The sequence below is a fragment of the Chinchilla lanigera genome, unplaced genomic scaffold, assembly GCF_000276665.1.
Source record: "Chinchilla lanigera isolate Chin_1 unplaced genomic scaffold, ChiLan1.0 scaffold00067, whole genome shotgun sequence".
Classification (NCBI taxonomy): domain Eukaryota; kingdom Metazoa; phylum Chordata; class Mammalia; order Rodentia; family Chinchillidae; genus Chinchilla; species Chinchilla lanigera.
In genome coordinates, this window is record NW_004955468.1 from 5549456 (window position 1) to 5567657 (window position 18202).

The 18202-nt window shown below is 35.6% G+C and overlaps 1 protein-coding gene across 2 annotated transcripts in view; it reads right to left on the reverse strand.

Annotated features, from left to right (window-relative positions):
• Positions 1-6120: 6120 nt before the first annotated feature.
• Znf507 (zinc finger protein 507) overlaps positions 6121-18202 on the reverse strand; it is a 34275-nt gene continuing 22193 nt past the window's right edge. For both annotated transcript variants that reach the window (XM_005400094.2, XM_005400091.2), the window contains 2 exons: positions 10034-10168; positions 6121-9906 (listed from right to left, as the gene is read on the reverse strand). In XM_005400094.2, the coding sequence (XP_005400151.1) occupies positions 9540-9906; positions 10034-10168 (502 nt within the window). In that variant the 3' untranslated portion in view covers positions 6121-9539. The remainder of the gene's footprint in view (positions 9907-10033; positions 10169-18202) is intronic.

The following is an 18202-nucleotide window of genomic DNA, read 5'->3' on the forward strand; positions in this document are numbered from 1 at the left end:
GGAAATCCTAATACTTTGTGCTTGCAGCTCATTGTATTATTTTATATATTCCTTGTGTATGACTCATGTAGGGTGGATCTGTGGCATTCATCTGCCTCTGGTTTGGCACATTGGTTCTTAGGGAACCTATGCTAAGTCCTCGGGATCATCTTGCTCAGGGCTTACAAATCATTCCAGAGTTGCATAGGAACTGAGGCTACCACATTCCTCCTCTCTTCCTTTAAACTATTCGTCAATATATGGCTCCTTTCCTGTGAGAGACTTTAGAAAAAGCATTTTGCAATACTATTAGTAGTTTTCCCTTCTTGTGATCAACTTTGAATTCGCTAGATTTGAAGTGGTTTAAAATAGTGAAATTTATAGGCAGGTTAGCATAGGTACACAATTAAGGGCTCTTTTACATGAAGTGAAAGTTAGCAAAGTATTTAAACATGATCAATTTTGTTTCATTTTCTTCCTTAACACCTACAATTCTTCTTACCTCTACTTGCCTGTACTTTTTTCATTACCATGGTTACCACCTACACTTTTTCATTTTCATGGCTGGAATGACTTGTAATTGTATATTTTTGAAAGAGGATACGAATAGTTAAGCTATTCAACTAAAGCAGATGATGCTGCTTTAGCACACAAGCTTTTTGCCAAATTTGAAGATTCCTAAATGTTAGCTGTTTTAGTCCAAAAATCAGTGGCCTTGGCTGGTCCCCCAGGTTCTTTCCTTGGACTGTTCTAATGTCATCCCCTGCACAACAGGTGTATACCCAGGTGTCTAAAAATCCCAGAGGCAGCTTTTCCCTGGTAACAGATTCCAAGGTGTACTGTCAGGCTTTGGAGTTTTTGTTTTTTTCTGTAGTAAGAAGTAAGACTTTTAGCCAGAAATGGATGTGTTTCTAAGACTCTCAAATTCAAACATTTTTATCATGCCTTAAGTCATGACTAATCTAGTATGGGGCTGGACTTCACTGTTAGTGTTCCTCTCAAATTGTCCTGAGTCCACTCATGGACAGTGATGGGCTAGCCTGAAGGACCCCTTATGCATCAGAATTCCTAGGTTTGGTTGCTACTCTCCGAGCCTGAGACTTAGCTGCTAGGACTTACACTAGCCCAAAAGCTATGTGGAGACTGTATCTGATAGATTCAGTACTTCAATTCAGTGATCACCACATTATAATCACTATGTAATACAGAAGCTAGTGTGGGGAAATATCTTAGGCCTGAGATATAGAAGCAGAATTTATAGTTAATACTGGTAAATATCAATGAAAAAGATGTCTGATTATCTGGTTTGGTACTAAGAGCAGATTCCCTGGTTATAAGTTTTACCCCCTACTTCAAGGGAACACACCCCTCCCACCCCCTGCACCCCTCTGTCTTCTTTTCTTCAGTGCTCAGGTTGAACCCAGGGCCTCATACTTGTTTCTGCTCCACCACTGAGCCACATTTTCCAGTCCTAGACGTTTTAATTCTGCAAACTGAATTTTATTGGATAGATTCACCACAAGAGCTCCCTCAGGGACATTAAGAACTCAATCAGTACATGTTTATCAGCTAAAAGGTGCTATGTAAATACAAATTACTGTGTTGGCAAGATTTGGTTTCTTCTTTCCTCCTCTTACATTTTGCAGTACTGGGGACTGAACTCAGGAATTATATTTTGCAGTACTGGGGACTGAACTCAGGAATTATATTTTGCAGTACTGGGGACTGAACTCAGGAATTACATCCCCAGTCCTTTTCTTGAGAAAGGATCTGGCTAATCAGAAGGTTGCCCAGGCTGAGCTTGAACTTGTGATCCTCCTGCCTCAGGCTCCCAGAGTGCTGGGATTACATATGTGCATCACCACATCTCACTTGGTATTCTCTTGAATTTAAGAAACGCTTAGGGTATCTAATACATGGCATGGGTACAGGTACACATCAGTTCTAGCACTTCTACTCACAGGAGGTAAATGTTACTTTTTAGCATTTTGACTTATTTTACTTCCAGACCATGCCATTTGTATCTTATTTTCATACCTACTATTCTTTTTTGTTTTATAAATACAACGGACCAGGAAATACAGTTACGAAGCTCCCATTTCATTTAATCTTTTAAGGATAACGTCAGTAGATTCTGGTTAAACACAAGTATTGATTTGGTTTTATTTTTGTTACTTTTGCCATTTTCCTACCTAATCACAATGCCTTTTGATAAAACCAGAAAGCTACACCCCAGAGCTGCAGGCCAGCACATGACAGGAACAGGCTGGCATCTGGACTGGCCTGTGGGTACACTGCAGAATAAGGACTGCTTTGCACCAGAGTCCTGCCAATGAAACATCCTGGTGAGATGATCAGAAGAGTGACTTCTGTGTGAGAGCCTTGCACAGTTTGGGACAGACCATTTCCACTTTCTCTAAGCACTACTTTTCCCAGATGGTCTGTATATACACCCTGGGTGCAGCCTGTCCAGGGTGGGCTGGATGCCAGGCTTGTCCTTCCTTGATTCAGGTAAGACATGGTAGCTGCTTTTCCACTAGGAAGATCCATGCTGCTTTCTTCTGCTATTTCAAAAAAATTCTTTAAAACTGTCAGATAATACACTGGTGTCTCTTTAATCAGCATTTGCAGATTGAACACACGGTTGCTCCAGGCAGGCACAGATGTAGGTTTTTGCCCTGTATGGTAGCTCTCTGCATAGACCCTAGTGTCATCACTGCAGGGAGGCGGTGCTGCCTCACCAACTGTTCTCACTTCCTGCTCAGAGGGGCTTAGAAAGTGAGGGGAACTTGCAACCACTCGTTTCCTACAGCTGTTTATTTCAGTATAACTTTTTGTAAAATTTTAGTGGAACAGAAATAAAGACAGCTTAAGATTTGAATCACATTCTGCTGTACTTTTTCTCATAAGCCTGAAATAGAACTTTCTCACACCTTTTGTAGTTGGATATTCTGAATTTAAATAGGACTGCAGATATAAACAAAAAGAGCAAGATGTGTGGATTGATGTGCCTATTTCAGTGAAATGCGGCCACATTATTTCTGAAATGTCGATACTAAAATTAATAAAATGACAAATAGAAAAAAATTTGGAGATAGGCATTGTAGTGACAATGAGCTTTTAAATACTGCTAACAGTTGCTAATAAAAGACCTGAAAATTTTATTTTGTGTCTTTTCAGGTGACAATTTTCTAGTATTTAAAATAACATACTTTATTATGAAAAGGGCCTCATGTCTGCTACCCAGGTACTCTTGAGTTTCACCCTAGACAAATTACTAATTTTATTTTCTTTAAGTTTTGGGGATCGAATCCAGGGTGCTCTACAAGTGAGTTACATCCTTAACTCTTTTGAGACAGGGTTTCACTAAATTGTCCATGCTGGGTTTAAACTTGTGATCTTTCTGCCTCAGCTTCCCAAGCAGCTGAGATTACAGGAGTGCACCACCAGATCTGGTTCTATCTCTAATTTTATAAATCATATTAGATTATTACTGATCCCAGTGGAATGACACAATTATAAATATTTTTTATTTTTCCTTTTAACAAAGCTGAAAAATCAGAAAGAGAAAATAGTTATGTCTGAGCTCATGGCCAAAGATTCATTATTTTTTGATTTGTTTAAATAAAATTCCATCTACCTAATGTGTAGAATCTTTTCAAAACAAAGGCTTCACATAGCTCAGCATTATCACAGAAGTACCCATTTTATATTTAATTAGCAAATTGTAACAGAATGAGATCTTCACTATCTGGAGTCAGTAACAGAACTGGTGTAAATATGAATAAATTACGAACCAAAAAGATTAACAGGTGACAATTTTGTCACATGGCAATCAGAATTTATATTAGATGGCTAAAATTAAGCTTTTTAAATTAAAAGATCTACTACCATCTTTTGTAAGGCAAACAATTTAGTGATTACTGGAAGAAACAGTAAAAAAAAGCTGTCACAGTTTTATAGACACTTCATGGTTCAAATGATAAAACTGGATTCAGTAGATTAATGCACTCACAAAACAATGAGGTCCATAATCCCCCAACCCAGTAGGCAAACTGGGTTTTGCTACCTATGTAGGGTTCTGTACATGGTTTAAGCATTTTATCCTCATTTGGATTCTGAGATATATACCAAAACATATTACTTAAGCAAGCCTATCGTATGGCATCAATTAAAAACAGAAACATCTCTAAGAATTTACAGGGCCAAATATGTTCTCATTTTACATCTTTACTGACTGATCTGGAAGAAATCTTGTAGGAGAATACTGTGACTTTTTCTTAGCTCTGCCAGTTTAATCAACGGCTCTACTTCAAAGCCAACTATAACCCCCTCTCCATCCATGAATTTGGCTTTAGAGTCACACATGCTATTTATTTTTATAAAGAGTGTATCTAAGATTCTTTTCTTTATATCCTGGATTACTCAAGTCAAGTCACCGCAGATAAGTGGATTAGTTACTGTGGTCATCTCGCACCATGGTGACATAAGCAGATGGCATGATCGTCTCATCTAATGTGTGCCCACAGCACTGAAAGGGTGTCAGACTGCTAACATGGACACTCTAAGACTGTTGGTAGGAAAACAATACTTTTCGTAACAGCATTATTTAATAATGCACTTTATTTGAAACAAAATGTGTTTGGTTTTTAATATCAGAGATGATGAAATACTGAGTTGTATTAAAGTCATAAAATATAGGTAAGAGTTGTAAAAAACAGGTAGATGATAAAAATTACAGAATACATAATATACTTTAGTTATAAAACACTGCTACAAAAAATTTTCTTTATGAAAAGCTTTCTTCCGGTAAAGCAGAGATTATACCATTGTGCTATAGCTCAGGGGTCAGCAAACTCACAAAATAATTTGGGCTTTGTTGATCATATAGTCTGTCACTCAGGTATCCAGTACTGCTCTTGCACCTTGAAAAAACCATATATGAGACAGAGAAGTATGTCTGTGTTCTAATAAAAATTTAATTATAAAAACAGGTAGCAGGTTGGATTTGAAGTGAGCCTTACAGTTTGCCAATCTCTTCTATACCAGCACTAGCCAAAAGAAATTTAATGTAAGCCACATATGTAATTTAAAAACTTTAGTATAGTTACATTAAAACAATGAAAACCGGTAAAATAACTTTAATATTTTTATTTAACTCAATATATCCAAAATATGTCAGCATGTAATTAATATAAAAACTATTGAGATACATTTCTTTTTGTACTAAATCTTTGTAACCATCATGTATTTTACATATAGAGGATATCAGTCATATCTCAAAAGTGCTCAACAGTCATATGTGGCTATGGCTACCAAGTTGGATCACATGTTCTAGACTTTCAAGGCTGGTATTTCTACAACTAATTTCAAGTTTAATGGCATAGTGTTGAGATTTGGTTTTTGATAGATAAGGGTTATGATTACGTTGCCACAGGGGAGCACAGGACAAGAAAGTATAGCTGCTGGGAAGAAGTATCTGGCTTCAGTCACTTCAAGCTGAGGTAGCCAGGACTGTAGGGTACAAACTGACAACCAATGCAATAATGATACAATCAGACAATATTAGCCTCACTTACCAATGCAAAAAATCTGATGTCAAAAGATATTTGATATAGACTACAACATGACCAAAGGTATGAACTCATTATTGTACATCTCTGACATTCAGTAAAGAATGCTAACTATCATTAGCAAAACTAGTCTTCAGCACTTTGACTATATCAGAATTTTTTTTTTTTTCCGGTACCGGGAATCGAACTCACGACCTTGCGCTTGCCAGGCAGGCGCTGTGCCGCTAAGCTAAATCCCCAGCCCCCTATATCAGAATTGAAAGGCATAGAATCTAAGCATGCGATCTGGAAGATAAAATGACCTGTTTAGCAAGGAAAAGGCTTCAAACTTAGATTGAATCTTTTATGAAACAGTTTAAAAAGCTAAGTGCCCCTTCACTTATCTTCCTGTAACACAGTCTAACACCAGTTAACAATAGTTTTAACAAGTTACCACAGGGTAATTGTAAGCCTTGGCTTAACCCTTGAGAAGCTTTTAATTATTTAAATACAACTTTGTAAGTAATTAAATTAGCATTTCCAAGATAAAAATGGACATAATCTACTGTTAATAAAACTTAGAGGCAAGTGTTTTTAACAAAAAATTTATTACCAAAATACAATATTAAAGTCAATACATGACAAACTCCTGTAAAGCAAAATAAATTATTCTAACATTGTACAGTATTTCCAAAGGTAGTTAAAGAAGTGCTATAAACCTTGCTTCACTGTCTGAACAGATAAACTGTTCTACCATGAACACAATCCTAGGGTTTCAGCTTTAAGGCATGCAGCTTGATGTGCAGGATAATTTTACAAAATGCAAATCATCCTATTTTAATAACATACAGTGTCAGAATAAACTGTAGTCTTTACATGTCAGTGTTGCAGAAATCTTTATACTTTGGCTATAGAAGCAATGCCATAGAGCTACACAATATTTATTTATTAAAAAAATACATGTATTCATGTCCATGAATATCAAACTCAAATTTCTATTAAATATATTTTATAGAATGTTACTTAGAGCACCTTGCTGTACAAAAAACGATTAAATAAGTCTATGAAAACTAAGAATATGTCTCAATAGAGAAGCCTGCTTGTCTTTGTCAAGCCAAATACACTACAGGAAGATACACTGTAAACATGGATGCCCACCATTTGCTTTGTGAGAACAAAACTGCGAAATGATTATAAAGCCACTAACAGTTACCCTGAATAGAATGAAGAATCTGTTACACAGGCTTCAGCCCATGTCACTACACTGCACTGTCTAGCCACAGTTCTTAGTCTACTGATCAAATGGAATATAGGCAAGGAACGGTGGAACACTGGCATCACCAATCGTATTCTGGATTGTTAGAGAAAAGGAGAAAATGACAGTCTTAAACAGTATTATTTATGATGATCAGAATGCATCATCTCTCCATTCTCATCTTTGCTGAATTTAGTAACTCTCTTTCTTTTAAAACTATTTTCACTATCAAGTCTTAGAATTCGAAGTGTTCAGAGCAGAAACCAACTAGTATGAGCTTTTGGTGACAAAGGGTCTAGTAGCAATTAATAAAGCATTACTCCTATAAAGGAATTCCTACTGATTATTTTAGTTACTAATCTCTTTTATAATTACAATTGCATATTTAATCTTCATTGTTACTTTTAGAAAAATCAGTTGTTCTTGGTAGACATACTGCTTTAAGGCTTGCCACAAAATGATCAAGGGAAAATACAGAATGTCCTTGGTACATGGTTCCTCCTATAGGCCAGGAGAATACTTTAAGGAAACACTAAAGCCAGCAACAGATTAAACTTCTGGGTTATTTCTTCCCCATTGGGTAGGGGAATTTTAAATTCATGATTCCAAATGGAAAATTTAGTAACGGTGAATAGGAGTGGCTTAAGGAAATTAAGAAAGGTAACTTAAAATGTCACCGTTGCAATTTGTGAATATTAGTAGTTTCCAAGTGATTATATAAAATTGAAGCCAAGGAAAATGAAAGCCAAGGTTGTTACTTTTCAGAATAACAGATTTTTACAAGGAAACATTGTATCATAGTTACTGGCAATGAAAAACTGATGTACAAGATGAGTGACAACAACAGGAGTGGTAAAAATGGAACTATTTAAAGTACTTTATTTGAATTTAAAATTAGATATAAATGTTTCAATGCATTTACATCCACATGCAGTGGACCTGGGGAATATATTTTTGTAAGTATAAATTCATTTTATCTTTTTAAAGATCATATATCAGAAATGGATTAATTTTTACAAATAAATTAAAGCTACCTAAATCAAAAGAGCTACAAAGTTATAGTCATTTGCTTAAATATCATCATCAAAATGGGATAAAAATTTTTTAAAAATCAGAAAACGTTTCAAGATGCCTGGCCCCACTTGTATAGTTCCCAGTGCTACCTTTAAAATATTTCATTTAACTTATAGCTGGGCTTGGGTAACTAACTGCTTTCTTAAGACATGTCTATATAGTATTCTCTTCACGAAACTCTATTTTTGATGTTCTAAATTTATCAGCATCACAGCCTCAACTCTAGATGTTAGAAGTCAGTATTCAAAATGTTCTGATATTCAGAAATAGCACTGTGAAAAAGGTGCAGTGAATGATGTCCTGGGCTTTTGACTTGTAGGCGGAACTTACTTAACAAAGCAGTGCATAAATAAGTGATCAGAACAACAACAAAGATACTCTTTGAAATAATTATAATATAAAATGTATAATTAATGAGAACATAACATGTATTTGAAGGTAAATCTGAATGCAAAAACATTTTTAGTTGGTTGCCATATGTCCTTGCACTATCAGTGGAATTTTTTAGACAGAAATCCCAATTTTGCCAAATACTGGTTACTTATTAAGATTTTTATAAACAACCTGGATTTTTATTGCATTTTAGTTACTTCTGGTTATTCCTCTTCTGCTAAAAATAACTAGTAAACTTCAGGAAGCATAACCGCAAAAGCAATACTAATTTTAAGAGGCTTCTGAATTTCATCTTTATCATCCATTTGATTTTTTATCTTAGAGTTCAAACTATTTCCAAAGCCTGATGATCAAATGCAAATTTCTGTAGTTGTTGCTTTAAGAGACTCTTTGAGATGCTGAGCAGGGGGTGGTGTGGTGTGGATGTGGTGTTTGTGTGTGTCACACAGCAGAAAGGATTAGAAGGGCCACAGAACTATGGGAAAATGTGTTGTGCTCTTTTAAACAGTGAAAAGAGCCTTTGAGAAGTACACTGTGCTCAAAATTTCTGTAAGTTTCAGATCTGATTTGAGTTGGTGGGATTTCCCCTATTTCTTCCTTTGCTCACAAGAAGTTCACTGTAAACTTAAGACAATTATTTACTTCTGTCTACTTGTATTCTAGATTTGATTTAGAGGTGTATTTTTTAGGGAATAAAGGAACATACCTTACATTTAATATCAATAAATTTCTATTGATTTCGGGAAAGACTTAAGAAGATCACTTCAAAGCCCTCTCCCTGTTTCCTTGTTGATTCTGTTGGTGACACTCTAAAGCCCCTTCCAGCAGCTGCCCCCTTTTCTCACAAGTTGAATCTGTTCTAGGGCTGGCACGGAAAATGTGAGCTTGCAGGGAACTAAGCTTAGCTTAAGACTGTGACACTTTTATAACAAGCTTTATAACAGTTCCTGAAAAGCCTTTTCTTAACTCTTTTGCTGCTTTGCACTTGTAAAGTATAATAAGCGTTTAATAATAAATACAGTCAACACTAACCCGCAGTAACAGAGGGTAAATGCAGAAGGGACTAATTACTTCCTCTTTAACCCACTTCCCTTCATTCAAAATATTTAAATTTCATTACTCCTTATCCATTTGGAATTGATTTTATTACATGACAAGTTTGGTTTCAAAGTCACATCTGTCATTTCCTCAAAAGTCACACCAACTATTTCTTGTGTCTAGTAAGTTATTTGACAGCACAATGGTGAAACTGGTTTAAGGAAATCCTCTTCAAGTACTTAGTCCAACTAATTCATGTTTAGAGTTGTGTTATGGTCCTTATTTAGGATGATGTTTACAATTTCACCCTCATGCTCTTTCATATGATCCAGGAGATTTTCTTTGCTAGTTGACTCAAAACCACAAATGCAACAACAGAAGAGTAAAACGCAATACTCCATCCCAGGAGGAACCAAACTGGAGTTTTTTTCCAAACTGTATGAGGTATTACTTGTAGGGCTCAGTTTCTCATTCTCGTGGGGATCTAAGACATCAATGGGTGTCTGGGAAATCAGCTCTGAGGATGACACCAAATTTTCTGAACTTCCAGTGACAGGGTCAGCTCTTTCTTCACTGCTGTTTAATGGAGTTTTTCCAGGTGATTTCCCCAGAACTCTTAAAAACAAAACCAAAACAAAACACACCAAACCTTGAGTGGGCTATACTGTAGGGCCAGCAGATTTAATACTAACTTAAATTTATATATAGCAATAAAGGGAAGCTTAAGGATAGGGTCAGATACCTGCCACTTTGTGAGATTGCATCATTAATAGCCTTGTTTACTTGTTCGTAGTTATAATTTCGGTCACTTGCGTGTTTCCACATATGAGACTTCAAAGAAGGAGGATGGCTGCACACGTATCCACACAAAGAACATCTGGAAGGCAGGGGTGAGGAGAAGCAGAATCATCCCACAACAGTATTTAAAAAATCATAATGATCCTATAGTAATTATTACAGTTCTTCTTCTGAGGCTTTATTAGATATATTTCACTGACTCTTAAGATATCACAGATTCTAAGAGACATTGACTTCAGTGAGGCCTCAGAGCAGATGTACTAGAATCAATGAAAGAAGGCATTTCATAACATAAAAATGTACAGGAATCAAGACAAACACCCTAGATAAGCAATTACAAGATCTGGAAAAACATTGAACAACAATAAACAAAATCTTTGCTCTGAATTCTTTATACACACAAAGAAAAACATAAAATTAATGTTCTATACCACTCCATTTATTAATGAAGAAAGGAAAAGAGATTTTCTAAACATGAACTTTGTGCTTATTTACAGAGCTACAGAAAATGGAAACGGTAGTCCTGAAACAGTTTGTACAATTTCAATTTCACAAATAAAACAAGATTTGTAATCCTAACATCTTACACTAGTACGGTGTATTTGTTTCAGCTGATGAACCAGCATTCATACTTATTAACTCTAGTCCATAGTTTATATTAAGGTTCATGGTTTACGCTGTACAATCCTATTTAGCTGACAAATTTAGTAAAGTGTTATGAAATCACAACTACAGTGTCACACTGAACAGTTGTACTGTCCTACAAATCTGTGCTCTACCTACTAATCATTTTTTCCTGCCCTCGAATCCCTGGCAACCAGAGATCTTTCTATTGTCTCTAAGTTTTGCCTTTTCCAGAATATCACATACCGTGATTGTAATCATAAGAGTATGGCTTAAGGGTTTTTCTGTGTCTTTTAGTGGCTAATAATGCTATTTTATGTATAGATGTACTACTTTCTTTATTCCTTTGCTACTAAAAGATATTGCAGTTGCTTCCAGGTTTTTGCAATTGATGAGTAAGGCTACTACAAACATACATGTGTGGGTTTTGTGTGAATAAAAGTTTTCATCATGTGGGTAAACATCTTAGTGTATGATTGCTGGACTGTGTTATAAAATTATGCCTTTTTTTTTTTTCCCAGTACCAGGAATCGAACTCTTGAGCTTGAGCTTGCCAGGCAGGCGCTGTGCCGCTGAGCTAAATCCCCAGGCCCTTATGCTTATTTTTTTAAGAATCTACAAATCCACTTTTTCAAAGATGGTTTTGTTAAATAACTAACAAATCAGGTAACACATTTGAACTCTTCCCTATACCAATAGAGACATGATCAGCATATCAAATGGCCTAAGAATAAATAAAATAATTAAATATTGGCCAGGATTTTTAACATCACTTCTAATGCACCTACAATTTAAGTTTGTAACAGCATGCAGAAATGTTTTTTCATTACATGTCCTGAGGATCAGGTCTAAAGGTGAAGGGTCAGAGAAATATAAAAAGAGACATCCAATCTCACTAATAATCTGGGAAATGCATTACATTTACAGGACTAGCAAAGATGAGTAAGTCCAGTAAGAGTAATAAGATTCTTCAGTGATGTGGAAAAATAAATGCGAACTGTGTGTACAGGTATAAGGACTCTGAAGAGCAGTTTGGTACTCTTCATTAGCACCAAAGAAGCACAAACCTATAGCCCCACAAATCTAGTCCTAAGTATCTACTCTGAAGACATTCTGTTTTTTTGTTTGTTTGTTTTTGTTTTTCTCCAGTAATGGGAATCGAACTCATGACCTCGTGCTTGCCAGGCAGGCGCTGTGCCGCTGAGCTAAATCCCCAGCCCCTCTGAAGACATTCTGGACAAGAATAAACATAGTAAAAGAATGACTGCTGTGGCATAAATAGTAAAAAAAGCATGCAGTCCACAACCACTGTTCTTCTACAAAGATATGGAAACACAAATTGTTTTTTTTAATATTAATGAAACACTATAAAGTTGTTAGAAGCGCATCTATAGTTATAATCATGAACCAATGTCAATAATGATAGTGAACATGAAAAGTAACATTAAGTGTGTATTGTGCACAGTTTAATTAAAAATTGTTAAAATACGAAGAATAACTGTATACTGTATAATACACATATATACATGCTATATGTTGCACACACACATATTATGCGAAGTCACTTAAAAATGCCTGGATATGATACATTAATATTGAGATAATGGGTTACCTGAGATGGAAGAGGTAAAGGATACAGTGAGGGTTTTAGTTATATCTATAATGTTTTAATTTTTCAAAATGTGATAAAGTATTTGAAATGTTTCACTCACTGACTTTATAATTTACATTGTCTTAAGACTATAAGCAATTTTATAGTAGCATAATAAAGCCAAATAGTTTATTATTAGATACACAAAAACGATGTAACCTTAATTCAAATTTACTTTGCCCATTTATATCTGAAATACGTCGACTTTTTCACAAATCCTGTAGGATTTGTTTTGCACTAATATCTTTATCATGACAATCACTCTTACCTCCAAGGCATTAAATCAGCATCTGCATCTCTTACTCTACAGCACTATCATTTTGTCGTCTGTACTCTAACGTGGTTACAGTGCCCTCTTCAAGTATCTCTGGGTCACTCCTTGGGAAGAGTCACACACTTATGTCACCAGGCAAAAGATGCCTGTGGACTCCCACCTAGTACTGCAACTAAGTATAATGCCTACATATAGCTAATATGGAAATTTACATATGAATGAATACCTTCCTGTTTATATTACACAAAGGAGAAACAGACGAAATCCTGGTTCTTCAGATTATTCACATATATTCAGACTGTTGCCCTGAACCCTCACTAGAAAATTCTTCGTCTAGAATGAGGCACAGAATGCTGAATGTAGTAAGCCTCTCTCAAATGAATAGGCAATCTTATGCAACCAGAATTTCATACTTAGAGAAAACTGGGTCATAAAAGAAACAGCAGAAATTACAAATTTATCCTATAGAACATTTCCAATGTTACTCCAATGTTACTCAAACCTTGAAAAAGTAAGAGTGAAAACTAGTTATGTAACTGCTTTCCTTTTTTAAAAAACACACTTCCAATTTTAGAATAGTTACAGATTTACAGAATATTTGAATTTCTTTGTTAACACGCTGCAATCCTGTGGTACATCTGCCCCACATTAGGAAGCAATGTGAAATTTATCCACTGAAGTTCACTTTCTTCAGATTTCCTTGGCTTTTACCTAATGTCCCGCCTGCTCCTGTTCCAGAGTCCCTTCTAGGACACCGCAGTACGTGTAGTGGACCTGTGTTCCTAGCACCTTCTAGACTGTAATGGTTTTCAGGCCTGCCCTAGTCTTACAGGCCTTGGCCAATCTGAGGAGCACTGTCAGGCATTCCGTAAGATGTCCCCCAATCTAGGACTGTGTGATGTTTTTCTCATGGTGAGACTGGGGTGCTGCGTTCTTCCGGGACAGACCACAGAAGCAAAACACCCTTCTCATTGTTCCACACCACCAGTATGGACTCGTCAGAGTCGGTACTGACCTGGACCACTTGGCCAAGGTGAGGTTTCTTGACAGAAAAGTGACTCTTATCTCTCTTTCCATACTGTACATGCTGTGGGAGGAAGCTATGTAGCTCATACTTATAGAACAGGAATATATCCATCTTTTTGATGCAGCAAGATATATTATTTGGAATTCTTCTACACAGGTTGTCTATTCTTGCTCACTTATTTACTCAATCATTTATTTATATCAGTACAGACATGTGGCTAATTTATCATGCTTCGAGATCTATTTCAAAACTACACTGCACAGCAACAACCACTGTTGATTCATATTATTTTGTCTTGAGACCCTGTATCACTTCGAATGTTCTTGCTTTGATTTGTTTATGTTTGTGATACTGGTATGCTGCTACTGTCTATTTTTTTGTTTGTTTCTCATGTACTATCTTTAAAATAAAAAACAAAACAAAACAAAAACACTTGGGCTTCAGTTAAAGCAAAACTAAAAAAGGAATAAAGTTCTTTGAAGTACAAAAAACCACAAAAGACAAAAAATGAAACAAACAAAACTACACTGCACAGATTATTTCAGCTTGACCAGTGGGAACTCTCTCTGTCATGATGGTATACCTATATTATTTGTTGAACAATGGTCTCCCATGTTACTTGCTGGCTCTACAAGATACTCCAGGATTATTTTGTGTATCTTCTACCCTAGTCTTAGGTTCCACCAATCAATTTCTATACTTTCATTTATTGGGAAATTGTATTAGAAACCAAGATTTGGGTGCCAGGTGATTGCTTTAATTTTTTCAAGATTTCAAGGATTCACACGGAAAATCAGAAATATATAGAAAAAAAATCACTCATAACTTTATCAATAGATATCAACACACACTGGACAAAAATAAAGTACACTTATCAATGGTATTGGAAAAATTACATAAGAAGCTAAACTCTGTGTGTGTGTACGTGTGTGTAGAGAGTCACTACACTGCATAGTTCTAATATATATAAATTTCAATTACTACGGTTTAAACATTACCAGTCTCCCAACAGCATGGTGAAAGTATCAGTTACAAGCAGGTATAGGTATACTAATTACAGAGTTTAAGTTTCAGGGAATTAAACGGAAGTGAATCATAACAAGTGACCAACCACACTGCTCCTTTCAAAGTCTGTGAGCCACTGTTAACTGTGCTATTATTCAATTCATTCACAAGCAGCAAATCATGTCACTGTGTTGCATCCCTGTCTCCCGGTATGAACTCAATAGTTTACAAAAATGGATAATCAAAACAGGGAATATGGAAGTGCAATAAAAATTTCAAGTGTTAATCCTGGAAGCGAAATTAGAACAAAGGCAAATGGAGTTACAGAGCAGACAGCTGACCACAGAACACTGACACTGCTGCTTCTGAAGAAACTCTGGAGACGTACCCAGAGGATCTTAGAGAAGACCTTAATGACATAAATAAGGAATGTCATTACCAGAGGAGGGACACTGGCAAGATTTTTACATTACAAGAACTGCTGTAGAGATTTCATGATATTCAAAGTGCCAACAATAAAACACTGAAAGCTGGTCCATACTTAGGACAACTGACAATTTGCATAAAAAAGATGTCACTTCCTATTTTAAGGGATATTATGAGAAGACAAGCACAATTCAAATTACTCTTGGTAAGGCTTTTTTTTTAATAAAAAGATAAAACACTGTTAACTCAAAATTTCTAAGTTTTAAAGATACAGCATACCATAGTCTCAATTTATGTAAACTCCGAAAACTCATATATTGAAACTTAACCCCTCAAGGTGGCTATGAAAAGGTGGTGCCTTTGCCAGGTGACAGTCATGAGGGTAAAGCCCTTGTGAATGGGAGTAGTGCTCTTATCAACAATGTCTGAGGGAGCTTTCCTGTCCCACCATGTGAGGATACAAGAAGGCGCAATCTCTGAAACAGAAAGAGAGCCCTTACCTGACATCAAATCTACTAGTAACCTGATCTTGGGTTTTCCAGCCTCTAGAATGGCAAATACTAAATTGCTGGTGTTTGTAAATTTCCCAGTCTAACGCATGTTGTCATAGCCTACATAGACTAAGATACTAAAAAACAATTGTATCATTATTCATTTCCATACATTTTTAAATGACAATTTTAATATTTCAAGAAAGAATTTAAAGATAAGGGGAATATCTGTATTTACAATTTATTTGTATTTACAATTTGTATCTGTATGTACAATTTCCTATTTATTAAATTGCTTTGGATAATTTCATCTTACATGGTCATTTCTATGACTCCCATACTACTGTACAAACTATCTATACATACATAGTACATACGTATGTGTGCACACATACAAAGCTAGACATTTGTGCAATAGTATACATGAAGAAAATTTACGTATATATATGTTTCTCCTTCAGAACAGTAAGCAACTGATCTACCTAGAAATCTACAGACTTCAAGTCCATTTCTTTACCACCATTTCTCCCATAAAACATTCTATATGTAACACCTACTAAAGGAGAACACTACTACTTCAGGTGTGTGTTTCTCCAAATTCCCATACCCTTTTTTCCCAAGGGACTGATTTCCTTACATTTTTTTATTGTATTATTTGTTTTCTTTATCTTAGTTTTACCTTTATGTATCCCTGAACAATCATTTGCATGTTTTTGAGTACATAAATAAAATTTTTATGTATTCTGTGACTTGCTTTTCTATCTTTAGGTCAATATTTCTGAGAGTTATCTATGTTAGTGTCTTGGTTACTTTTCTCTCGTTGCTGAGACAAAATACCTGACGCCCAAAATTAAGGAAGGAAAGATTTACTTAGGTTACAGTTTGTGGAGGTTTCAGTCCATACTTGGCTGGCTCCAAGGCAGAGTGGCACATGGCAGAGGGCAACAGTTCAAGGTGGTGGAAGATAGCAAAGGAAAAAGAGCAAAAGGGGGAACACTGTATGCAAACTATCTGCCCCAGGGTAAGTGTAACACTCACACCCATAATCCCAGCATTGGACTATGGATCAAAAATCTAGAAGCCCACCGCATGATTGCATGAGGCTTTGGGGGGACATGTAGAGTTAGTAAGTGTAGGTTATTTACCTTACAAGGTACCTGCTTTTACACTGATTTTTACTTCTACAGCTTCTCAAATTTTCTTAACCGAAACTGCAACAAACATATTTAAAAGTGGTTTTCAGTATCTATCCATCATTTCAGTTATTTTCATTGGGAGAATGGTTTAGCTTATCTCGTCTGCTATGTTGCTTGAACGCCAGCTTTTTGTTTATAGATGTTTAGCTAACACTGCTGAGCCAATTTTTGTCCTACTCAACTGGTTGGTAAATGCTATCTATATTTAGAACTTTTCTGATTATATAACCTATATTTCTTATACACAAATGGAATATACAGACAAATACAAAAATTCTAAAATCTTACTTGTATAACTTCCTAATCTTTTAAAATGTACATATATAGATATGATGCATACCATAAGCAGAATCTCTCTCTCTCTATATATATACATATATGGAACCATACTATAAATTTTTAAACCTATTTTTGAGAGTATTTTCCCATTAAAATTATGCATTTTTAATGGGGGTATAATGTTCCATTGTATGAAAGTATCATAATTTAAACATTTTGTTAGCATTACAGAGCTAGAATGATTTCGATCTTTTTGCCACGATAAACAGAGCTGTAACAAATATCTCATACATCACACTAAATGCATCACTGATTATTCTTTAGGATAAAGTTTGTTTCCTCTCTAGAATTCTTAGAGATAATAAAGAGATAGTGAACACTCATAGCTAAAACACAGAGCATTCCCAGTATACACTCAAGAGTACCGTGTGCCCCACCTTGATTGCCTCCTCTTTCTCAAAATCAAGAACATTCCAGGACTGTGGAGAAAGATCTGCCAGCATTTACTATGTTAAGGAGAAACTAGGTATGTTGAAATACATACATTTAAATTAATAATACTTATATAAGTAGGGAATCACATATTTTTAGAAGTAAATGCTGGAATTACTTCTGAAATAGTTATTAAGGACAAGTATACTTTAGAGTTTGAGAATAGCTAAACTTTACAGAGAAATACTCACGATCAGAAATGCTCTTTCTAATAATTCAGAGTAATCTACATGCTAACCTAGACTCACTTTCATTAGCTCTCGTATACAGACCATATATATAGATACAGCCTTTTACTTTCTTTTTCTAAACTTCAAAAATTTCTCTTTCCTATCCCATTGGACAAAGACTTAGACCTATAATTTTCATTGATTTTGCTAATCAGAGTCTTTTAATGTAAAGAAGTCCTTAATACTTTCTAGGAAGGAGAGATAAATTAGGAGTTATGTGCTTAAAAACCAAGCTCTGATTTCGTGAGTACTTTCCTTAGCCTGGCATAGAGACTATTGTGGGTTTTTTTTTTTTTTCTGGTACCGGGAATCGAACTCATGATCTTGTGTTTGCCAGGCAGGCGCTGTGCTGCTGAGCTAAATTCAGGGCTCCATTTTTTTTTTTTTTTTAACGGAGACTATTCTGAAGGGACACCAA